A 24,313-nucleotide genomic window follows, 5' to 3' on the forward strand; every position below is an offset into this window, starting at 1 on the left:
AAGAAGTCTTGTTCGAACGTGTGCATGAAAATGTTGGCACAGTGTGGAGAAAATCTGATTTCCCGTAGCTGTTCTGTGTGCCTGGATGGAGAACTGGTTGTCGAAGGGGAAGACGTTGTGGTTGAGGATGGAGCAGATGAGTAAAAGGATGGCACCAGGAAATTGGCAGTTCATGGTATTGAATACTGAGGCTGTAGCGGTGAAGCCATTGTCACGGAGAATGCTGGTCTATAGTGCAAAATGTCCATTGTGATGAGGAATATTTCCGGTTTGATTGGTCCGTGGGTGCTGCGTTTCTGTTAGAAATCTGTGGTGTCGCAATAGAAGCTGGGCGTTCCCTGTACAGTGGGTTTCAAGATGTCCTCAACATAGCCAGAGAGGTTCTCACACAGGGTCCCAATGGCTGATACAATGGCACACCCAGGTGTGTTGGCTCTGTGTATCTTTGGAAGGCAGTAGAACTCTCCTATGTGAGAAGTACATGGGATGGCAGTGCGTAGGGTACTCTGAAAGACTGGGTCAAAAGCCTTCACCAGTCTGTGCAGTTCATGGGTGTATTCTTTGATCGGATTGGCAGATAGTTGCCTGCAGCGTTCCTGCTTGTCCAGCTGTCAGTACAATTCCTTGCGGTAATCCATTCTACTCTGTATGACAACGGCTCCTCCTTTATCTGCTGGTTCGATGACAATGTTGTGATTGGTCTTGAGAGCCTGGATGATGTTCTGCGCTGCCTTGTGAGCGCGGCTGATAAACCTGGTGTTAGTGAATCTCCTGACAGCTTGAGCAGACATGTTGACCCTAGGGCAGCTGCCTTCTGGAGGGGCCTGTTTCAACTCTTCCTTCTTTGGTGACTGCACCACAGATCTATCCGGCTGCTCCTCAATGCATCCGACTGCTGCTCCAAACGATCCGTGTGGTCTGAGAGGAGCTGCAGCCAGACAGACTTCCTGCGGATTGTGGACTGCTCCCCGATCTCCCATGTCAGACAGGAGGAGTGAACCACTTCACCAGGCTTGCTCTTAGAACTAACCAATAGCACCTTGAACACAAAGCAGGCCCTTGTAAGAGACAGCAACGCCTGCTCTGATGAAGAGTCATCTAGACTCGAAACGTTAGCTTGCTCCCTCTCCATGGATGCTGTCTGACCCTCTGTGGTCTCCAAAATTTGTTGTTTCTGGTACCTTCCCCCCCCCACTTGCCTGAACTCCCACATTTAGCTCAACTCCCAGCGTTTGTATACTCTTGCTGGTCAGACAGGGACCTGGAAATGACTGGAAGTGTGGGAGAGGCAGAAACCCTCAGCGCACCACCTATAGGAATGGCATTAAGTGGGGTGGCTCAGATAACTACTCAAATCGAAATGGTATCAAAAAGTTAATGGGACAAATGGCTACCATAGCCAGATGGTGGGCACCCCAAAATACTCAGGATCTGCCACAGGGACTAGCTTATAGAGGAATGATCAAATCATTATGGCACAGGAGAGGACTAATCAACCCATAATATCCATTCTAGCTCTCCTATGGAGTGATTGACATATTGGTCCTTCCTCAAACTCTCCTCAACTACAGAATATTTCAGGAAGCTAGAGAGACTGTACAGAAGGAGGCAACTGTGCTGATTGTCTATGATGAGGCCCAGCGACAGACACCCCGCTATGATGAGAAGCTGTACGCTGGGAAAGACTGCACATTCGGCTCTCCTTTACCCGTTGTTGTCAGAGATAACGGGAACTGCAGAAGCTGGAGAATCCAAGATAATAAAATGTGAGGCTGGATGAACACAGCAGGCCAAGCAGCATCTCAGGAGCACAAAAGCTGACGTTTCGGGCCTAGACCCTTCATCAGAGAGGGGTCTAGGCCCGAAACGTCAGCTTTTGTGCTCCTGAGGTGCTGCTTGGCCTGCTGTGTTCATCCTGCTTCACACTTTGTTATCTTGAACCGACATGTCAATAGGTTTGAATTTTAAATTAAGAAGAGGAATTATAAATGAAAAAGGTTAATTATTTTATCTTGGACATGTTCATTTAGTTACATTTCACAGTGTCTATGGGAGAAGAACATTTCAGCTCCCAGCACAAATTTCTCACATGAAACTTCCTTTACACAAGTACCAAAGAGAAAAGTTTCGGATTACAATAAAATTTGGGATGCATTTCCTGGAAACAAAAAGAGTACTGGAGATCACGGCAGGTCAGGCAGCTAGCTTTCTGCTGTAAATCTCCAATGAAAGTACACCCTACTAATAGGAAACCCAGCCCAACCCTGGTATTGTTAAAACCTGTTAAAATTAATTTAATTCTTTTCACAGATGATGAGCCCATCCCAGAAGAGCTGTGGTAAGTGTGTTGAAGTAGTAGCTCTTGAGTGAACTGAATTTTGTTTGAAACTTTCTGTCACTTTCTTCTCTCTTATTACGGCTAAAGAATCAAAAGAACTGAGAGAAGCAACTCAAACCACCCCGTGCCCTGGATTTTGATCCACAGAATTTGTTTTTCCCTGTCAATATGTTTCCATCCATAATGTATAGAGTCACAGAGCTGTACAGCTTGGAAACAGACCCTTCAGTCCAACTCATCCATGCTGTTCAGATATTCAAAATTAAGCTAGGGCCATTTGCCAGCATTCAGCCCATATGCCTCTGACCCTTCCTACTCATGTACCATTCCAGATGTCTTTTAAATGTTGTAATTGTTCCAGGCTCCGCCACCTCCTCTGGCAGCTCATTCCATACACGCACCACCCTCTGTGAGAAAAAGATTGTCCCTTAGGTCCCTTTCTAAGCTTTTCCCTCTCACCTTAAACCTATGCCCCTCCAGTTTTGGACTCCCTCAGGGAAAAGACCTTGACTATTCACCTTATCCATGCCACTCATAATTTTATAAGCTTATTTAAGGTAGTGACCTCCGCTCTCCAGGAAAATACCCCTCACCCATGTCAAACTATGTGATTTGTCTTTATTATTCAAGAATGAATGTGGGTATGGCTCTAAAGGGGAATAGTTGTTTAAGAAAGGATCAGGGCAAAAGATGGAAAATTATAGGCCGATTAGCCTAACCTCAGTTGTTGGTAAAATTCTAGAATCCATTGTCAAGGATGAGATTTCTAAATTCCTGGAAGCGAAGGGTCAGGTTAGAACAAGTCAGCATGGATATAGTAAGGAGAGGTCATGCCTGACAAACGTGTTAGAATTCTTTGAAGAGGTAGCAAGTATGTTAGACCAGGGAAACCCAGTAGATGTTATCTATCTAGACTTCCAAAAGGCCTTTGATACAGTGCCTCACAGGAGGCTACTGAGCAAGATGAGGGCCCATGGTGTTCGAGGTGAGCTACTGGCATGGATTGAGGATTGGCTGTCTGACAGAAGGCAGAGAGTCGGGATAAAAGTCTCTTTTTCGGAATGGCAACCAGTGACGAGTGGTGTCCCGCTGATGAAATTCAATGTGAGCAAATGCGAGGTTTTGCACTTTGGAAAAAAGAATACAGGCATAGACTATTTTCTAAATGGTGAAAAAATTCGCAAATCAGAAGTGCAAAGGGATCTGGGAGTGTTGGTCCAGGATTCTCTAAAGGTTAACTTGCAGGTAGAGTCCGTAATTAAGAAAGCAAATGTAATGTTGTTGTTTATCTCAAGAAGGTTGGAATATAAAAGCAGCGATGTGCTTCTGAGGCTTTATAAGGCTTTAGTTAGGCCCCATTTAGAATACTGTGTCCAACTTTGGGCCCCACACCTCAGGAAGGACATACTGGCGCTGGAGCGTGCCCAGTGGAGATTCACACGGATGATCCCTGGAATGGTAGATTTAACGTACGATGAACGGCTGAGGATCCTGGGATTGTACTCATTAGAGTTTAGAAGGTTGAGGGGAGATCTAATAGAAACTTACAAGATAATGTATGGTTGAGAAGGGGTGGACGCTGGGAAGTTGTTTCTGTTAGGCGGGGAGACTAGGACCCATAGGCACAGCCTTAAAATTAGAGGGGGTAAATTTAAAACTGAAATGAGGAGAAATTTCTTCAGCCAGAGAGTGGTGAGCTTGTGGAATTCATTGCCGCAGAGTGCAGTGGAGGCCGGGACGTTGGATGCCTTCAAGGCAGAGATTGATAAATTCTTGATCTCAGAAGGAATCAAGGGCTACGGGGAGAGTGCAGGGAAGTGGAGTTGAAATGCCCATCAGCCTTGGTTTAAATGGTGGAGTGGACTTGATGGGCCGAATGGCCTTACTTCCACTCCTATGTCTTATGGTCTTATGGTCATATTGTCTTATCTCAAGAAAGTTGGAATGTAAAAGCAGCGATGTGCTTCTCAGACCTTATAAAGCTCTAGTTAGGCCCCATTTAGAGCACCGTGTCCAATTTTGGGCCCCACACCTCAAGAAGGACATCTGGCACTGGAGCGTGTCCAGTGGAGTTTCACACGGATGATCCCTGGAATGGTAGGCCTAACATGCGATGAACGGCTGAGGATTTTGGGATTGTATTTATTAGAGTTTAGAAGGTTGAGGGGAGATCTAACAGAAACTTACAAGATAATGTATGCTTTAGAAAGGGTGGATGCTGGGAAATTGTTTCTGTTAGGCAGGCAGACTAGGACCCATGGGCACAGCCTTAGAATTAGAGGGGGTAAACTTAGAATGGAAATGAGGAGACACTTCTTCAGCCAGAGAGTGGTGGGCCAGTGGAATTCATTGCCACAGAGTGCCACGTGCTAGTGAGGCGAGGAATAGGGAGAGAGAGGAGTTGAACACATGACTACAGGGATGGTGCAGGAGGGAGGGTTTTGGATTCTTGGATAATTGGGGCTCTTTCTGGGGTAGGTGGGACCTCTACAAGGAAGATGGTCTTCACCGAACCAGAGGGGTACCGATATCCTGGGGGGGAAATTTGCTAAGGCTATTCGGGTGGGTTTAAACTAATTCAGCAGGAGGATGGGCACCAAAATTGTAGTTCGACTATAGAAAAGGTTGAGAGTAGGGTGGTCCGAAATAAAGTTTCAGGGAAGCAAGATGGCACCAGCAAGCAAGAAGTTGGTTTGAAGTGTGTCTACTTCAATGCCAGGAGCGTCCGGAATAAGGTGGGTGAGCTTGCAGCATGGGTTAGTACCTGGGACTTCGCTGTTGTGGCCATTTTGGAGACATGGATAGAGCAGGGACAGGAATGGTTGTTGCAGGTTCCAGGATTTAGATGTTTCAGTAAGAACAGAGATGATGGTAAAATAGGGGGAGGTGTGGCGTTGTTGGCCAAGGACAGTATTACAGTTGCAGAAAGGATGTTTGGGGACTCGTCAAATAAGGTAGTATGGGCTGAGGTGAGAAACAGGAAAGGAGAGGTCACCCTGTTGGGAGTTTTCTATAGGCCTCCGAATAGTTCCAGAGATGTAGAGGAAAGGATAGCAAAGATGATTCTCGATAGTTGTGAGAGAGACAGGGTAGTTGTCATGGGGGACTTCAACTTTCCAAATATTGACTGGAAACACGATAGTTCGAGTACTATAGATGGGTCAGTTTTTGTCCAGTGTGTGCAGGAGGGCTTCCTGACACAGTATGTAGATAGGCCAACAAGGGGCGAAGCCACATTAGATTTGGTACTGGGTAATGAGCCTGGCCAGGTGTTAGATTTGGAAGTAGGTGAGCAGTTTGGTGAGAGCGATCACAATTCTGTTATGTTTACTTTAGTGATGGAAAGGGATAGGTGTATACCACTGGGCAAGAGTTATAGCTGGGGGAAAGGCAATTACGATGAGATTAGGCAAGATTTAGGGAGCGTAGGATGGGGAAGGAAACTGCAGGGGATGGGCACATTAAAAATGTGGAGCTTATTCAAGGGAAAGCTCCTGTGTGTCCTAGATAAGTATGTACCTGTCAGGCAGGGAGGAAGCTGTAGAGCGCGGGAGCCATGGTTTACGAAGGAGGTGGAATCTCTGGTCAAGAGGAAGAAGAAGGTTTACGTTAGGATGAGATGTGAAGGCTCAGTCAGGGCACTTGAGGGCTACGAGGTAGCCAGGAAAGACCTAGAGAGAGCGCTCAGAAGAGCCAGGAGGAGACATGAGAAGTTGTTGGCAGAAAGGATCAGGGTAAACCCTAAGGCTTTCTATAGGTATTTAAGGAATAAAAGAATGACGAAAGTAAGATTAGGCTCAATCAAGGATAGTGATGGTAAGTTGTGTGTGGAGTCAGATGAGATAGGGGAAATGCTAAATGAATAATTTTCAACAGTATTCACTCTAGAAAATGACAATGTTGTTGAGGAGAATACTGAGATACAGGCTACTGGACTAGGTGGGATTGAGGTTCACAAGGAAGAGGTATTAGAAATCCTACAGAGTATGAAGATAGATAAGTCCCCTGGGCCGGATGGGATTTATCCTCGGATCCTCTGGGAAGCCAGGGAGGACATTGCCGAGCCTTTGGCATTGATCTTTAATTTGTCATTGTCAACACGAATAGTGCCAGACGACTGGAGGACAGCAAATGTGGTTCCCCTGTTCAAGAAGGGGAGTAGAGACAACCCTGGTAATTATAGACCAGTGAGCCTTACTTCAGTTGTTGGTAAAGTGTTGGAAAAGGTTATAAGGGATAGGATTTATAATCAACTAGAAAAGAATAATTTGATTAGGGATAGTCAGCACGGTTTTGTGAAGGGAAGGTCGTGCCTCACAAACCTTATTGAGTTCTTTGAGAAGGTGACTAAACAGGTAGATGAGAGTAAACCGGTTGATGTGGTGTATATGGATTTCAACTAGGCGTTCGATAAGGTTCCCCACAGTAGGCTATTGTACAAAATGCGGAGGAATGGAATTGTGGGAGATATAGCAGTTTGGATCAGAAATTGGCTTGCTGAAAGAAGACAGAGGGTGGTAGTTGATGGGAAATGTTCATCCTGGAGACCAGTTACTAGTGGTGTACTGCAAGGGTCCACTGCTGTTTGCCATTTTTATAAATGACCTGGATGAGGGCATAGAAGGATGGGTTAGTAAATTTGCAGACGACATTAAGGTCAGTGGAGTTGTGGATAGTGATGAAGGATGCTGTAGGTTGCAGAGAGACATAGATAACCTGCAGAGCTGGGCTAAGAGGTGGCAAATGGAGTTTAATGCAGACAAGTGTGAGGTGATGCACTTTGGTAGGAGTAACCAGAAGGCAAATTACTGGGCTAATGGTAAGATTCTTAGTAGTGTAGATGAGCAGAGAGATCTTGGTGTCCATGTACACAGATCCTTGAAAGTTGCCACCCAGATTGACAGGGCTGTTAAGAAGGCATACAGTGTTTTAGCTTTTATTAATAGAGGGATCGAGTTCCGGAACCAAGAGGTTATGGTGAAGCTGTACAAAACTCTGGTGCGGCTGCACTTGGAGTATTGCGTATAAATCTAGTCACCGCATTATAAGAGGGATGTGGAAGCTTTGGGAAGGGTGCAGAGGAGATTTACTGGGATGTTGCCTGGTATGGAGGGAAGGTCTTACGAGGAAAGGCTGAGGGACTTGAGGGTGTTTTCGTTAGAGAGAAGAAGGTTGAGAGGTGACTTAATTGAGACATATAAAATAATCAGAGGGTTAGATAGGGTGGATAGGGAGAGCCTTTTTCCTAGGATGGTAACGGCGAGCACGAGGGGGCATAGCTTTAAATTGAGGGGTGAATGATATAGGACAGATGTCAGAGGTAGTTTCTTTACTCAGAGAGTAGTAAGGGAATGGAACGCTCTGCCTGCAACGGTAGTAGATTCGCCAACTTTAGGTACATTTAAGTCGTCATTGGATAAGCATATGGACGTACATGGAATAGTGTAGGTTAGATGGGCTCGAGATTGGTATGACAGGTTGGCACAACATTGAGGGCCGAAGGGCCTGTACTGTGCTGTAATGTTCTATGTTCTATGTAGTGGAGGCCGTGATGTTAAATGTCTTCAAAGCAGAGATTTATAATTTCTTGATCTCACAAGGAATTAAGGGCTATAGGGAGAATGCAGGGAAGTGGAGTTGAAATGCTCATTAGCCATGATGAAATGATGGAGTGGATTTGATGGGCCGAATGGCCTTACTTCCACTCCTATGTCTTATGGTCTTATGGTATAGCTTAAGCTTTATTAGTAGCAAAATAATTTTTAAAAGTTATTCACCTGATGTTGGCATCACTGCCTTGGCCAGCATTTTTATTTTGCCTATCTCTAGTTGCCCTTGAGAAGGTGGTGGTGAGCTGTCTTCTTGAACCGCTGCTGTCGTCCTGGTGTGGATTGACCCACAACGCTATTAGGGAGGGAATTCCAGGATTTTGACCCAGCAACAGTGAAGGAATAGCAAAATATTTCAAATCAGGAGGGTGGCTCGGAGGGGAATTTGAGGTGGCTGTGATCCCATGCATCTGCTGCCCTTGTCTTTATAGTTGTCAAGTGATTCGGAAGGTGCTGTCTGAGGATCTTTGGTGAATTTCTGCAGTGCATCTTGTAGATAGTACACACTGCTGCTACTGAGTGTTGGTGGTGGAGGGAGTGGATGCTTGTGGATGGAGTACCAATCAAGTGGCTGCTTTGTCCTGGATGGTGTCGAGCTTCTTGAGTGTTGTTGGGGCTGCCCCCATCCAGGCAAGTGGGGAGTATCCCATCACACTCCTGACTTGTGCCTTGTAGATGGTGGACAGGCTTTGGGAAGTCAGGAGGTGAGTTCCTCACTGCAGTATTCCCAGCTTCTGGCCTGCTCTTGTAGCCACTGTGTTAATGTGGTGAGTCCAGTTGAGTTTCTGGTCAATGGTAACCCCCAGGATGTTGACAGTGGGGGATTCAGTAATGGTAACACCATTGAATGTCAAGGGGCAGTGGTTAGATTGTCGCTTATTGGTGATGGTCATAGCCTGGCATTTGTGTGGTTCGAATATCACTGGCCGCCTGTCAGCCCAAGCCTGGATATTGTCCAGATCTTGCTGCATTTGAACAAGGACTGCTTCAGTATCTGAGATGTCATGAATGATGCTGAACATTGTGCAGTTATCGGCGAACATCCCCACTTCTGACCTTATGGTGGAGGGAAGGGCAATGATAAAGCAGCTAAAGATCATTGGGCCTCGGACACTACCCTGAGGAACTCCTGTAATTTATGTGAATAATTAGTAATTCTTTCTTTGCCATTTGTTAAAGAATAAGTTTGTCTACAATGATGAGAGTTATTTTCCTGTTACTGACTGGTGTGACTTATTTTGTCCTCAAAAAGCAGTGAGTCAGGGCAATTGATGGTGGCTTAAGTGGGTAGATACATATTTATGTCGGCTTTGATATAGTGGGGCTTGATTCATGATGCACTTTTGCCAATGTTGTCTTGACTTCTGTTTTTATTAGAACATAGAACATAGAACAGTACAGCACAGAACAGGCCCTTCAGCCCATGATGTTGTGCTGACCATTGATCCTCATGTATGCACCCTCAAATTTCTGTGACCATATGCATGTCCAGCAGTCTCTTAAATGACCCCAATGACCTTGCTTCCACAACTGCTGCTGGCAACACATTCCATGCTCTCACAACTCTCTGTGTAAAGAACCCGCCTCTGACATCCCCTCTATACTTTCCTCCAACCAGCTTAAAACTATGACCCCTCGTGTTAGCCATTTCTGCCCTGGGAAATAGTCTCTGGCTATCAACTCTATCTATGCCTCTCATTATCTTGTATCCCTCAATTAGGTCCCCTCTCCTCCTCCTTTTCTCCAATGAAAAGAGACCGAGCTCAGTCAACCTCTCTTCATAAGATAAGCCCTCCAGTCCAGGCAGCTTCCTGGTAAACCTGCTCTGAACCCTCTCCAAAGCATCCACATCTTTCCTATAATAGGGCGACCAGAACTGGACGCAGTATTCCAAGTGCGGTCTAACCAAAGTTTTATAGAGCTGCAACAAGATCTCACGACTCTTAAACTCAATCCCCCTGTTAATGAAAGCCAAAACACCATATGCTTTCTTAACAACCCTGTCCACTTGGGTGGCCATTATTCTCCCGGCTATTTTACGTTCCTTCATTATCAATACTTTTGTCATCTTTGCTACTTTTATGTAAGTAGTAATCTGATTAAATATTACTGATAGTAGTTAAAAACTCATAATGCAAATCTGCAATTGACTGTAGTATCATCTGGAAGATAGCATTAGTGATAAGAAGGGAGTCTCTCTGTTGCACTGGGAACAAATTTATGCACAGGTCTCTGGAATGAACCCATGGGTTTTCTGCTGCACAGACATGAGTTACCATTCAGTTGGCACAGTTAGAAGGTGTCCACGTCAATAAGATTAAGCTAACTGCAGACCCTTGATCACTTATGATCTAAATTCTTCTTTCTGCTGTGTTTACAATTTCTTTTGGCACAGTAGTAACCGTATGGGCCTCTGGAGCATGTCTCACCTACCCCAGAGATACATAATAACATCTCAGAACATAGTTCTCAAAGTATTTTGTGTCAAAGGTTCACTACCTCTGAGCCAGGAGACCTGATTTAATGCCCCCTCTGCTTCAGAGATATGTAACAGTGTAGCTGGACAGGTAAGATGCTGCTTGGCCTGCTGTGTTCATCCAGCTCCACACCTTGTTATCTCGTATTCTCCAGCATCCGCAGTTCCTACTATCTTTGATTAGAAAAGATATGGTTATGCTTTCCATTTACAATCAATTTACCCCATCCATTGCTTTGTTCAATTGTCATTTCTCCCCTTACACTATCAATTCTTACCTTTTCCTCTCAGACAGTGCCATTAATCTTGCATCTTTAATTGCCATTCATTCATCTAAGCCCCAGTCCGAACAAACATAGCTGCTCAGAGCTGGATTCTTGTTGTAAAGATCAATTTGTGATGTTTCAGTAATTCAGTAAACAGGAGGGCAGATTATTATCTGAATGGTGGCAGTTTAGGAAAAGGTGGGGTGCAACGAGACCTGGGTGTCATGGTCAAACAGTCCCTGAAGATTGGCACGCAGGTGCAGCAGGCAGTGAGGAAAACTAATGGCATGCTCTGCTTCATAGTGAGATGATTTGAGTATCGGAGGAAGGATCTGTTGCTTCATTTATATAGGGCCTTGGTGAGGCCACACCTTGAGTATTGTTCCCCTAGTCTGAGGAAAGATATTCTTTGTATTGAGGGAGTCCAGCGAAAGTTCACCAGACTGATTCAAAGAAACAAAGAAACAAAGAAACCTACAGCACAGGAACAGGCCCTTCGGCCCTCCAAGCCTGCGCCGATCAAGATCCTCTGTCTAACCTGTCATCTATTTTCTAACGGTCTGTATCCCTTTGCTCCCGGCCCATCCATGTCCCTGTCCAGATACATCTTAAAAGACACTAACGTGTCTGCGTCTACCACCTCCCCTGGCAACGTGTTCCAGGCGCCCACCACCCTCTGTGTAGAGTTTTCAACACATATCTCCCTTAAACTTTCCTCCTCTCACTTTGAACGCATGACCCCTAATAATTGAGTCCCCCACTCTGGAAAAAAGCTTCCCAGGTTGAGGAAGGACTGGATCTATTGGGCTTGGACTTGCTGGAATTAAGAAGAGCAAGGAGTGAATCTTATAGAAACATATAAAATGCTGTTGGGACTGGACAGGCTAGATGCAGGAAGAATGTTCCTGATATTGAGGAAGTCCAGGACTAGGGGTCACAGTTTAAGAATAAGGGGTAAAGCCATTCAGGACTGGGATCAGGAAGAATTTCTTTACTCAGAGAATTGTGAACCTGTGGAATTCTCTCCGACAGGAAGCTGTTGGGGCTAGTTCATTAGATATATTTGAGAGAGCTGGATATGGCCCTTGTGGCTAAAGGGAACAAGAGGTATGGGGAGACGGTGGGAATGGGATGTTGAGATTGCATAATCAGCCATGATCAAATTGAATGAGAGATAATGGGAACTGCAGATGCTGGAGAATCCGAGATAACAAAGTGTGGAGCTGGATGAACACAGCAGGCCAAGCAGCATCTTAGGAGCACAAAAGCTGACGTTTCGGGCCGAGACCCTTCATCAGAAATGGGGTATGGGGAGAGGGTTCTGGAATACGTAGGGAGAGAGGGAGAGGCAGATTGAAGATGGATAGAGGAGAAGATGGGTGGAGAGGAGACAGACAAGATAAAGGGGCGGGGATGGATCCAGTAAAGGTGAGTGTAGGTGAGGAGGTAGGGAGGAGATAGGTCAGTCCGGGGAGGACAGACAGGTCAAGGGGGCGGGATGAGGTTAGTAGGTGGGAAATGGAGGTGTGGCTTGAGGTGGGAGGAAGGGATGGGTGAGAGGAAGAACAGGTTAGGGAGGCAGGGACAAGCTGGGCTGGTTTTACGATGCAGTGTGGGGAGGGGACAAGCTGGGCTATATTTGGGATGCAGTGGGGGAAGGGGAGATTTTGAAGCTTGTGAAGTCCACATTGATACCATTGGGCTGCAGGGTTCCCAAGCGGAATATGAGTTGCTGTTCCTGCAACCTTCGGGTGGCATCATTGTGGCACTGCAGGAGGCCCAGGATGGTCATGTCGTCTGAGGAATACCAAGCAGAGGCTTGGGGACCACTTTACAGAACACCTCATCTTGATTTGCAATAAACAACTGCACCTCCCAGTCGTGAACCATTTCACCTCCCCCTCCCATTTCTTAGACGACATGTCCATCCTGGGCCTCCTGCAGTGCCACAATGATGCCACCCGAAGGTTGCAGGGACAGCAACTCATATTCCGCTTGGGAACCCTGCAGCCCAATGGTATCAATGTGCATTTCACAAGCTTCAAAATCTCCCCTCCCCGCCACTGCATCCCAAAACCAACGCAGCTCATCCCTGCCTCCCTAAACTGACCTTCCTCTCACCTATCCCCTCCTCCCACCTCAAGCCAGACCTCCATTTCCTACCTACTAACCTCATCCCACCCCCTTGACTTGTCTGTCCTCCCCGCACTGACCTATCTCCTCCCTACCCTCCCACCTACACTCACCTCTACAGACTCCATCCCCACCCCTTTAACTTGTCTGTCTCCTCTCCACCTATCTTCTCCTCTATCCACCTTCGAGCCACCTCCCCCTCTCTCCCTGTTTATCCCAGAACCCTCTCCCCATCCCCCTTTTCTGATGAACAGTCTAGGCCTGAAACGTCAGCTTTTGTGCTCCTAAGATACTGCTTGGCCTGCGGTGTTCATCCAGCTCCACTCTTTGTTATCCCATGATCATATTGAATGGTGGTGGTGGCTCATTGGGCTGAATGGCCTCCTCCTGCACCGATTTTCTCTGTTTCAATGTTTAATTATATGAGTTGGGACATAATCTGAAGTAACCCTTCCATTTTTAACAGGATACAGCTGAAAACTGAGCTGGAAAAACACAATGAGGACTGCCAGCTGTTTGTCAAGCAGTTCCCAGATTGGAGAGATCAGACACGAGAACACATAAAGGAACTGAAAGAAATTGCGGCAAGCATTGATGAGTACCACAGAGGTGCCACCATTGCAGCTGTTACAGGGACTTCAGCAGCAATTGTTGGCGGGGTTCTGTCCATTACAGGGCTGATTGCGAGTCCTTTAACATCAGGTACATCGCTGGGTCTCAGCGCTATGGGAGCGGGTATGAGTATAAGTGGTACTGCCGCCAATTTTACAGCTGGAGTCACCGAGTCTGTTGGACAATCTGTCAAACAGAAGAGAGTGGACGAAATTGTAAATCAATACAATGAATGTTGTAAGCTAGTATCAAGGTATTTACACAAGATTTGCGGTGCTATTAAATCCTGGAGCCATAACCTACAGGCAGAAATCATGAAACACAAGTCTAGTGAAGAAATGTCAGAGTTTCTAAACAAAACCTGCAGTGCAGTGAAGTGCAGCGAGGGAAATGGAGAACATTCGGTTCTTGAGGAGCCAACAGTCCTTTCATTGTCTAACGCAACCAGACAGGTAACATCAGCAAGCCAGAAAACTGAAACCATTCAAGAGCTGCTTTCTGGATCACTTCCCCTATTGTCCACTATTGTCAGAGTTATATCAGGACTTCTTACAGCACTCTTAATAGCGACAAATATCTACACTATAACAAAAAGTTCCATAGATCTCACAAAAGGAAGCAAGACTGAAATTGCAAAAAATATGCAGAGTATGGCTATGAAGATGGAAGATGAGTTAATGGCTTATGAAGACATTTATCAATTTCTGAAATTCATTTTAAGTGTTGAGTAATTGAAAGAGCCCAGAATCCTACCTGACTGTTGAAGCAGAGTGGCTGTTTGAAGGGTGTCTCCCGCAATAGGGGATCTGGGTTGTCTCCCACTCTATTTCTGTAACTCCTGTAAATAAGCATTCTCGGGAACATGCACCACCTCACTGACCATGCCATTGGAGAGATAGCAGGAGGCAGAATACCATCTCCTCCTATCCCAAACAGAGCTTTAGAGTCAGTGTTCAAAGGAGGTAGGCGTGGCATCGTCGACATTGACTTTCTGATCAATTATTGGAATGAGGAAGAAGTAAAACACTGCAATCCTGAAATAAAAAGCAGAAAGCATTGACAAAACTGACCAAGCCAGGCAGCGTTTGAGGGAAATGGAGTTAATGTTGAATCCAAAGATTCTGAAGTTCTGAAAAAGAGTCATATAAGACTCAAAGTGTTCGCTGTTTTTCCCTCCACAGATGCAACCAGCCTTCTGAGTTACTTTGGCAACTTTTAATTTTATTACATTGAGGTGTTTGGCAAATATTTCAACTGTTACATTCATTTTACACAATATTTGGCGATGGTCTAACTCATTTCTTACAGTAGTCAGCATAACCTCCGTGCTCTTGCACTCCATGTCCCTGTTAGTAATGTCCAGGACATTGAATGTTTTATTCACCACATTCTCAACCTGTCCTATCACCTTTCGTGATTTAAGTGCTCCTGCACACCCTTTAGGATTGTATCCTTTATTTTACATGTTTCTCCATTGTTCTCTCTACCAAAACAGTTTTTAAGTAATTGATTCAGAGATAGTAGGAACTGCCGATGCTGGATAATCTGAGATAACAAGGTGTAGAGTTGAGTGAACACAGCAGGCCAGGCGGCACCAGAGGAGCAGGAAAACTGAAGAGTTGCGAGCAGGAAGCTTCAGAAGAAGGGCCCAGATCCAAAACAACATCTCTACATCACCATGTATAGGCCTGCTCACTCCACCAATTAGTCAATGTCCTTCTGAAGTTCTGCACTGTTACCCACCCAATTAACAAGGCTTCCATGTTTTGTATTGCCACAGTTCACTGGAATGCAATGCTGGAAATCAAGCCCTGTGTTCCTGGAGTCGTCACCTATAGCAACATAGAAAATAAGAGCAGCACTGTACCCCATCCAACCGCCGGCCCACACACACACACACACACACACACACACACACACACACACACACACACACACACACACACACACACACAGTACCCCATCCAACTCCCCACCCTCACACACACACACTGTACCCCATCCAACCGCCGACCCTCACACACACACGCACAGTACCCCATCCAATCCCCAACGCTCACACACACACACAGTACATCATCCAACCGCCGACCCTCACACACACACACAGTACCCCATCCAACCCCCAACCCTCACACACACACACAGTACCCCATCCAACTCCCCCACCCTCACACACACACAGTACCCCATCCAACCCCCGACCCTCACACACACACTGTACCCCATCCAACCCCTGACCCTCACACAAACGCACAGTACCCCATCCAACCCCCAACGCTCACACACACACACAGTACCCCATCCAACCGCCGACCCTCACACACACACACACACACAGTACCCCATCCAACCCCCAACCCTCACACACACACACACAGTACCCCATCCAACGCCCAACCCTCACACACACACACACAGTACCCCATCCAACCCCCGACCCTCACACACACACACTGTACCCCATCCAAACCCCGACCCTCACACACATACACACAGTACCCCATCCAACCCCCGACCCTCACACACACACACTGTACCCCATCCAAGACCCGACCCTCACACACATACACACTGTACCCCATCCAACCCCTGACCCACACACACACACACACACACACACACACACACACACACACACACACACACACACACACACACACACAGTACCCCATCCATCCCCCGACCCTCACACACACACACTGTACCCCATCCAACCCCCGACCCACACACACACACACACACACACACACACACACACACACACACACACACAGTACCCCATCCAACCCCCGACCCTCACACACACACAGTACCCCATCCAACCCCAGACCCTCACACACACACACTGTACCCATCCAACCCCCAACCCTCACACACACACTGTACCCCATCCAACCCCCCGACCCTCACACACACACACTGTACCCCATCCAACCCCCGACCCTCACACACACACTGTACCCCATCCAACTCCCCATCCTCACACACACACACTGTACCCATCCAACTCCCCACCCTCACGCACACTGTACCCCATCCAACTCCCCACCCTCACACACACACACTGTACCCATCCAACTCCCCACCCTCACGCACACTGTACCCCATCCAACTCCCCACCCTCACGCACACACTGTACCCATCCAACTCCCCACCCTCACACACACTGTACCCCATCCAACTCCCCCACCCTCACGCACACACTGTACCCCATCCAACTCCCCACCCTCACGCACACTGTACCCCATCCAACTCCCCACCCTCACACACACACTGTACCCCATCCAACTCCCCACCCTCACGCACACTGTACCCCATCCAACTCCCCCACCCTCACACACACACTGTACCCCATCCAACTCCCCACCCTCACACACACTGTACCCCATCCAACTCCCCCACCCAGACGCACACACTGTACCCCATCCAACTCCCCACCCTCACACACACACTGTACCCCATTCTAAGCTTCACAACATTTATGACACCCATCTAAGTGCAATCATTTCCTCTTTGTTTCTGCTTTTCTGCTCCCTTTATCTGTTCTAGCTCTGTGTTGCTGTGTGCCTCATGTGGTATTGTATCAATGTTGGCTGGTTGTGAATGAGCAATGGGAAACAATGCTGAAGGCCTTGTAAGGCAACCGGCAAGCAGTTTCAAGGGCATGGCTGTGGGCTGTGTAACCAATACACCGACAGTGCACCAGTATACAGCAGTCTCAGCCAACTCACCCTCCACCAGGCAACACCAGGTTGCTGGGAGAAACACAATACAAACTGATAGGCACAACATTGAGGGATGTGTGCAGGAGCAGAGGGACCTCAGGGTTCATGTGATTCATTCTCTGAAGGTGGCCAGGCAAATTGAAACAGTTGTTGGAAGGCTTCTAGGATCCCTGGGTTCACACATAGGGGCGTAGAGTATAAAAACAAACAGGTGATCCTACACATCTACAAGCTATTGGTCAGATGACTTTTGGAGCATTGTGTTCTGTTCTGGGCACCTCTTTTATGGAAGGATGTTAAAGCATTAGAGAAAGTTCAAAGGAGATTTTTTTTCTAGAATTATACCAGGAATGAGTGATTTTAGACACCAGGAAAGATTAGTGAAATTGGGCTTATTATTGGGAAGAGATGACCTTAGTGAGGTTTGCAATACTATGAATAATTTTGACAGGGTACTCTGTTTCCACTAGTTGGTATATCAGTAACTAGGGGGACCACAATTTTAAGATTGTCAGCTGGAGAGCTGGGAGCGAGATGAGGTGAAGCCTCTTCATTCAGAGAATTGTTGGGATTTGGAATGTGCTGCCTGGGACAGTGCTGGGGTCCGTCGGAGGTTTTGAAAGAGAGCTGGGTATGTGAAAGGGATGAAGTAGGAGAGCTACAGAGGTAGGGCTGGAGAGAGGGATGAGCTAGTGTTTTCAGGCAACACTGGGTAGCTTTATCGCGATCCATCACAGAAACGATGGGTTGAATGGCCTCCTTCCATGCTGCAAAATTTGATGATTCCGTGCACTGGTAAAGGAGATGTGTTGGGATTGAAAGCTGTCATACTGAGAGAGGACAGCAGGTACGGGTCATGCGAAGGTCGGGAGCCAGGATAGATTGGAGGAGTTGCTATAGATGAGATGAGCATAATAGAGAGAGATGATTTGGACGCAATCTGAGTAAAGATTAGGAATGATAAAGGCAAGAAATTACTTGACAGGTTTGTGCAAGGGCCCCGGAACCCCATAGTAGGACAAGGCTAACGTAAAGAAAAATACAAACTTGTAGGAAGGCTACAGTAGCTGTTCAGGGATTTTAACCCACATACATAGACTGGAAAAATCAGATGGGAATACATTGTCCAGATAGGGAAGTCGTTGAATGTTTTCAGGACAGCTTTTTAGACCAGCATTTTATGGCACCAAGCACCAAGCAGGCTGTACTAGATAACGCAGTGCAGAGCTGGAGGAACACAGCAGGTCAGGCAGCATCAGAGGAGCAGGAGAGCTGACCCGAAACGTCAACTGTCCTACTCCTGTGATGCTGCCTGGCCTGCTGTGTTCATCCAGCTCCACACTGCGTTATCTTTGACTCCAGCATCTGCAGTTCTTACTATCTCTGAAGCTGTATTAGACCTGGTTTTGACCAATGTGATGGGATTAATCATTGATCTCATTGTGTAGCAGCGACCATAATATGATTATTTTACGCACAGTTTGAGGGAGAAAATGTAGAGTTGAGGTTAAAATCCTCCCTCAGCTGAGGAATCAGTACTCCTCAATGTTGAGCAACACATTGGAAGTACAGAGGATGACAACGGCACAAAATATACTCTTGGTAGGGGATTTCAACGTCCACCACAAAAAATGGCTCAGCAGCAGAACTACTGATCGAGCTCTAAAGGACAGCTGCTAGACTGGGTCTGCGGCAGGTGGCAAGGGAACCAACGAGAGGGAAAAACATACTTGACCTCATCCTTACTAATCTGCCAGCTGCAGGTGCATCTGTCCATGACAGTATTGGCAAGAGTGACCACTGCGCAGTCCACGTGGAGACCAAACTCCACCTTCACAGTGAGAATAACTTCCACTGTGCAGTGTGGCACTATCACTGTGTGAAATGGGGCAGACTTCGCACAGATTTAGCGACTCAAGGCTGGGCATCCATGAGATGCTGTGGGCCAGAAACAGCACAGAACTGTACTCCAGCACAATCTGTAACCTCATGGCCCGGCATATTCCTCACTCAACCATTACCACCAAGCCAGGGGATCAACCCTGTTCAATGGAGGGTGCAGGAGGGTATGCCAGGAGCAGCACCAGGCATACGTGAAGGTGAGGTATCTACCTGGCGAAGCCACCAGAGAGGACGACTTGCACACCAAACAGCGAAGGCAGCAAGTGATAGACAGAGCTAAGCAATTCCACAACCAATGGATCAGATCTAAGTTCTGCAGTCCTGCCACATCCAGTTGTGAATGGTGGTGGGCAATTAAACGGCTCACTGGAGAAGGAGGCTCCACAAATATCCCCATCCTCAATGATGGAAGAGCCCAGCACATCAGTGCAAAAGATAAGGCAGTCTTCAGCCTTAAGTGCCAAGTGGATGATACATCTCGGCCTCCTCCGGTGGTCCCCAGCATCACAGATACCAGGCTTCAGCCAATTCAATTCACTCCACGTGATATCAAGAAACAGTTAGAGACACTGGATACTGCAAAGGCTACGGGCCCTGATAACATTCTGGCTATAGTACTGAAGGCCTGTGTTCCAGAACTTTCCGCTCCCCTGGCCAAGCTGTTTCAGTACAGTTACAACACGGGTATCCACCCGACAATGTGGAAAGTTGCCCAAGTATATCCCGTACACAAAAAGCAGGACAATTCCAACCCGGCCAATTACCGTCCCATCAGTCTCCTCTCGACCAAGTGATGGAAGGTGTCAGTAACAGTGATATCAAGCAGCACCTGCTCAGCAATAATCTGCTCAGTGACGTCCAGTTTGGGTTCCGCCAGGGCCACTCAGCTCCTGGCCTCATTACAGCCTTGGTTCAAACATGGACAGAAGAGCTGAATTCCAGAGGTGAGGTGAGGGTGACAGCCCTTGATATCAAGGCTGCATTCGGCCGGGTGTGGCATCAAGGATCCCTATAAAACCTGGAATCAATGGGTATTGGGGGCAAACTCCACTGGTTGGTGTCATACCTGACGCACAGGAAGATGGTTGTGGTTGTGGGAGGTCAGTCATCTCAGCTCTAGGACATCTCTGCAGGAGTTCCTCAGGGTAGTGTCCTCAGCCCAACCATCTTCAGCTGCTTCATCAATGACCTTCCCTCCATCATAAGGTCAGAAGTGGGGATGTTCGCCAATGATTGCACAATGTTCAGCATCATTCATGACTCCTCAGATACTGAAGGAGTCCGTGTTCAAATGCAACAAGATCAGGACAATATCCAGGTTTAGGCTGACAAGTGGCAAGTGACATTCACACCACACAAGTGCCAGGCTCTGGCCATCACCAATAAGAGACAATCTAACCACCGCCCTTTGACATTCAATGGTGTTACCATCACTGAATCCCCCACTGTCAACATCCTGGGGGTTACCATTGACCAGAAACTCAACTGGACTCACCACATTAACACAGTGGCTACAAGAGCAGGCCAGAAGCTGGGAATACTGCAGTGAGGAACTCACCTCCTGACTCCCCAAAGCCTGTCCACCATCTACAAGGCACAAGTCAGGAGTGTGATGGGATACTCCCCACTTGCCTGGATGGGGGCAGCCCCAACAACACTCAAGAAGCTCGACACCATCCAGGACAAAGCAGCCGCTTGATTGGCACCACATCCACAAGCATCCACTCCCTCCACCACCGACACTCAGTAGCAGCAGTGTGTACTATCTACAAGATGCACTGCAGAAATTCACCAAAGATCCTCAGACAGCACCTTCTGAATGCACCAGCAGAAAGGACAAGGGCAGCAGACAGAAATGTATCACCATTCCTCGGTGTCACTGAATAAATATCCTAGAACTTCGTCACAAATGGCATTTTCGGTCTGTTACACCAGATGGATGACAGTGGTTCAAGAAGGCAGACCCTGTCCCACACGCTCCAGGACTATTAGCAATGGGCAGCAAATGCTTGCTGATCCAGACACAGTACCCATCAATGAGAGAAAACAGTGTAGCCTTAACTTGAGTAAATCCTCACAAGCTTCAAAATCTCCCCTTCCCCCACTGCATCCCAAAACCAGCCCAGCTCATCCCCGCCTCCCTAACCTGCTCTTCTTCTCACCTATCCCCTCCTCCCACCCCAAGGCGCACCTCCATTTCCTACCTACTCACCTCATCCCACCTCCTTGACCTGTCCGTCTTCCCTGGACTGACCTATCCCCTTTCCACCTCCCCACCCATACTCTCCTCTCCACCTATCTTCTTTTCTCTCCATCTTCGGTCTGCCTCCCCCCTCTCCCTATTTATTCCAGAACCCTCACCCCATCCCCCTCTCTGATGAACGGCCTAGGCCCAAAACGTCAGCTTTTGTGCTCCTGAGGTGGTGCTTGGCCTGCTGTGTTCATCCAGCTTCACACTTTGTTATCTTGGATTCTCCAGCATCTGCAGTTCCCATTATCTCTAAATCCTGTCCAATGTTTGACCTCCTGCTGAGAGAACTGCCACTTGTTAGAATCAGTTCTCACAATTCCCATGCCAGTTAATGAATTAGTCTATTGGCGGTTTGTAAATAGATGCTTGTGGAATACAGGAGGATTTGGAGCTGTGAAGGATGACAGCACAGTGAGAGTTTCAGGTGACCAGACTGATTATTTTAATTCTCTCAAAGAAAAAGAGAAAATACCTCCCTCTGATGCCTGAAACCATAGTACAATTCTGAAATCTTTGATTCTGTTCTTTTAAATAAGTGTAGTCCCTCTCAGTAAAATGTTTAATGCAACTTTATGGAATTTAGTTCTTTGCCTCACTCAGTCTCTGAGAGATTTACCAGGATGCTACCTGGACAGGAGGGTGGGTCTTATGAGGACAGGTTGAGGGAGCTAGGGCTTTTCTCATTGGAGCGAAGAAGGATGAGAGGTGACTTGATGGAGGTTTACAAAATGATGAGAGGCATCAGTAGAGTGGATAGTCAGAGACTTTTTCCCAGGGCAGAAATGACTATTTCGAGGGAGCATAATTTTAAGAAGATTGGAGGAAGGTGTAGGAGAGATGTCAGAGGTAGGTTCTTTATACAGAGGATGGTGGGTGCATGGAATGCGCTGCCGGCAGTGGGAGTGGATTCAGATACTTTAGAGACTTTTAAGTAACTCTTGGATAGGCACATGGAGGACAGTAAAATGTAGGATATGCAGGGTAGTTTGATCTTAGTAGGATAATAGGTCGGCACAACATTGTGGGCCGAAGGGCCTGTGCTGTGCTGTACTGTTCTATGTATGAAAGGCTGATGTGTTCAATTCAATTACAAGCATCTTGTGGGAGGACTTCACATGTATGTTATTTTTTAATTTAGGAGCAAGTTACTTAATCTTTCATAGGTCCTTCTGATTTCCTGGAAAATGTTCCCTTGCTTGTGAAACTGCTGGAGAGAAGGGTTTTCCTTTCAGCTGAATACAAACAAACTGGTGTTAGTGAGCTGACCTGGTGAACATCCAAGAGGAAGAGCTGCACTTTATATTCTCACACAGACCCTGCTAGCTTTTTCAAAACAGGACGCCTAGGAGTAGGAATTCATCCCCTCAAGTCTGTTCCAGCATGCAATGAGATCATAGCTGATCTGGGGCTTAATTCCATGTATCAGCCTTTGGCATGTATCCCTTCACATCATTACTTAACCACAACTTGTCGTTCTCATGTTTAAATTTAATAACTGAATTAGCATTGATCGCTGTTTGAGAAAAAGAGTTGCAAACATTCACTATTCTTTGAGTGTAGAAGCACTTTCTAATATCTCTCCTGAGTGGCCTGGCCCTAATTCTGAGATTCTGTCCCCTGCTCCAGAAATCCCAACCAGTGGAAATAGTTTGTCTTTATCTATCGCCTTTCCCTGTTAATAGCCTGAAGACCTCCATTAGATCATCCCTTAACCTGCTAAATTCTTGAGAACAATGTTTTTATTCTCCAGCCATTTAGATTTGGAGGCCAGCGTTCCATTAACCTTCTGGCCTATTTTCTGCTCCTGTTGGTGGCATTTTTAAGAGCATTGCACCTGAACCTGCAAATCTTGTCAGACATCCACTATAGACAACTTTGTGTAGGGCTATTGAGCCCAGGGCCTGTTTGCTGTCTTTCTTTATTTTAATCTCTTTTTACTTTTGCTTTTTCTCCTTTTTGTTTCTTTTTCCATTTTCTTTAAAGTCTTTTGCTGCGGGTTAATTGTCAGCTTCAGTACGGCAGCAAGAACGGGCCATGTGTGGAATGGTGTCTTCTCCTATCGAGCGACGTGACACTTTACAGGCTGACAAAACTCCAGGCCGTGGCTAGGCCCGGGTGCCTGCATTGGTGGCTCCCAAAAAACTGTTGTGGAGATGGGACTTAGGCTTTAAGAGCTAGACATTTTTCTTGCCTTTTGGCTTTCTTCTATTTCTGTTTGTTTTTTAAAATTCTGGTTTTATCACCAAGATGGCAGCAAAAAATGATGACTTTGTACATTTTTCACTGCACTCGTGTTTGTCATTACTTGAATGCATGTAATTATAAAATCTAATTCCAAAAGAAGACCACGATCTATCCTTGTGCTCCTGAGATGCTGCTGGGCCTGCTGTGTTCATCCAGCCTCACATTTTATTATCTTGGATTCTCCAGCATCTGCAGTTCCCATTATCACGATCTATCCTTTCTCGGTCTGAAATGGATAACCTCACACTTGCTTGTATTAAAATCCATCTGCTATAGCTTTGCCCATTCACCTAATTGGTCAATATTCCGATGTAATTTAATGTTGTTGTCAACACTGCCCACAATACTATCCATTTCTGAAGAAGGGGCCCAACCTGAAACGTCAACTTTCCTGCTTTCCTGCTGCTGCCCAGTCTGCTGTGTTCCTCCAGCTCCACACTGTGTTATCTCTGACTCTAACACCTGCAGTTCTTGCTACTGTGTTGTCAGCGAATTTGGATACTTGACTTTTATGCCATTATCTAAGTTGTTAATGAATACTGTGAATAATTGAGGCACCCACACCATCACCATTGGTGACAGCTTCACAAATTTGAGTACTGACCAATTTTTCCAACTCTCTGTTTCTGCCACTCAGTCACTTTCCTTTGCATGTTCGGAATTTGCCCTTCATTCTATAGGCTCCCACTTTAGCTAATAGGCTGTTGTGTGGGACTGTGTCAAAAGTCAAAATAAACAACATCTATCAACTTAC

General features: G+C 46.6%; 1 protein-coding gene across 1 annotated transcript; it reads left to right on the forward strand.

Moving 5' to 3' along the window:
* Positions 1 to 1,267: 1,267 nt before the first annotated feature.
* LOC125455826 (apolipoprotein L6-like) lies at positions 1,268 to 14,165 on the forward strand. The gene is made up of 4 exons (XM_059645033.1): positions 1,268 to 1,363; positions 1,516 to 1,687; positions 2,311 to 2,338; positions 13,289 to 14,165. The coding sequence occupies exons 1-4, from the start codon at positions 1,268 to 1,270 to the stop codon at positions 14,163 to 14,165; spliced, it is 1,173 nt and encodes a 390-aa protein (XP_059501016.1).
* Positions 14,166 to 24,313: the final 10,148 nt, after the last annotated feature.

This window comes from Stegostoma tigrinum, chromosome 1 (genome assembly GCF_030684315.1).
Source record: "Stegostoma tigrinum isolate sSteTig4 chromosome 1, sSteTig4.hap1, whole genome shotgun sequence".
In the NCBI taxonomy this organism is placed as follows: domain Eukaryota; kingdom Metazoa; phylum Chordata; class Chondrichthyes; order Orectolobiformes; family Stegostomatidae; genus Stegostoma; species Stegostoma tigrinum.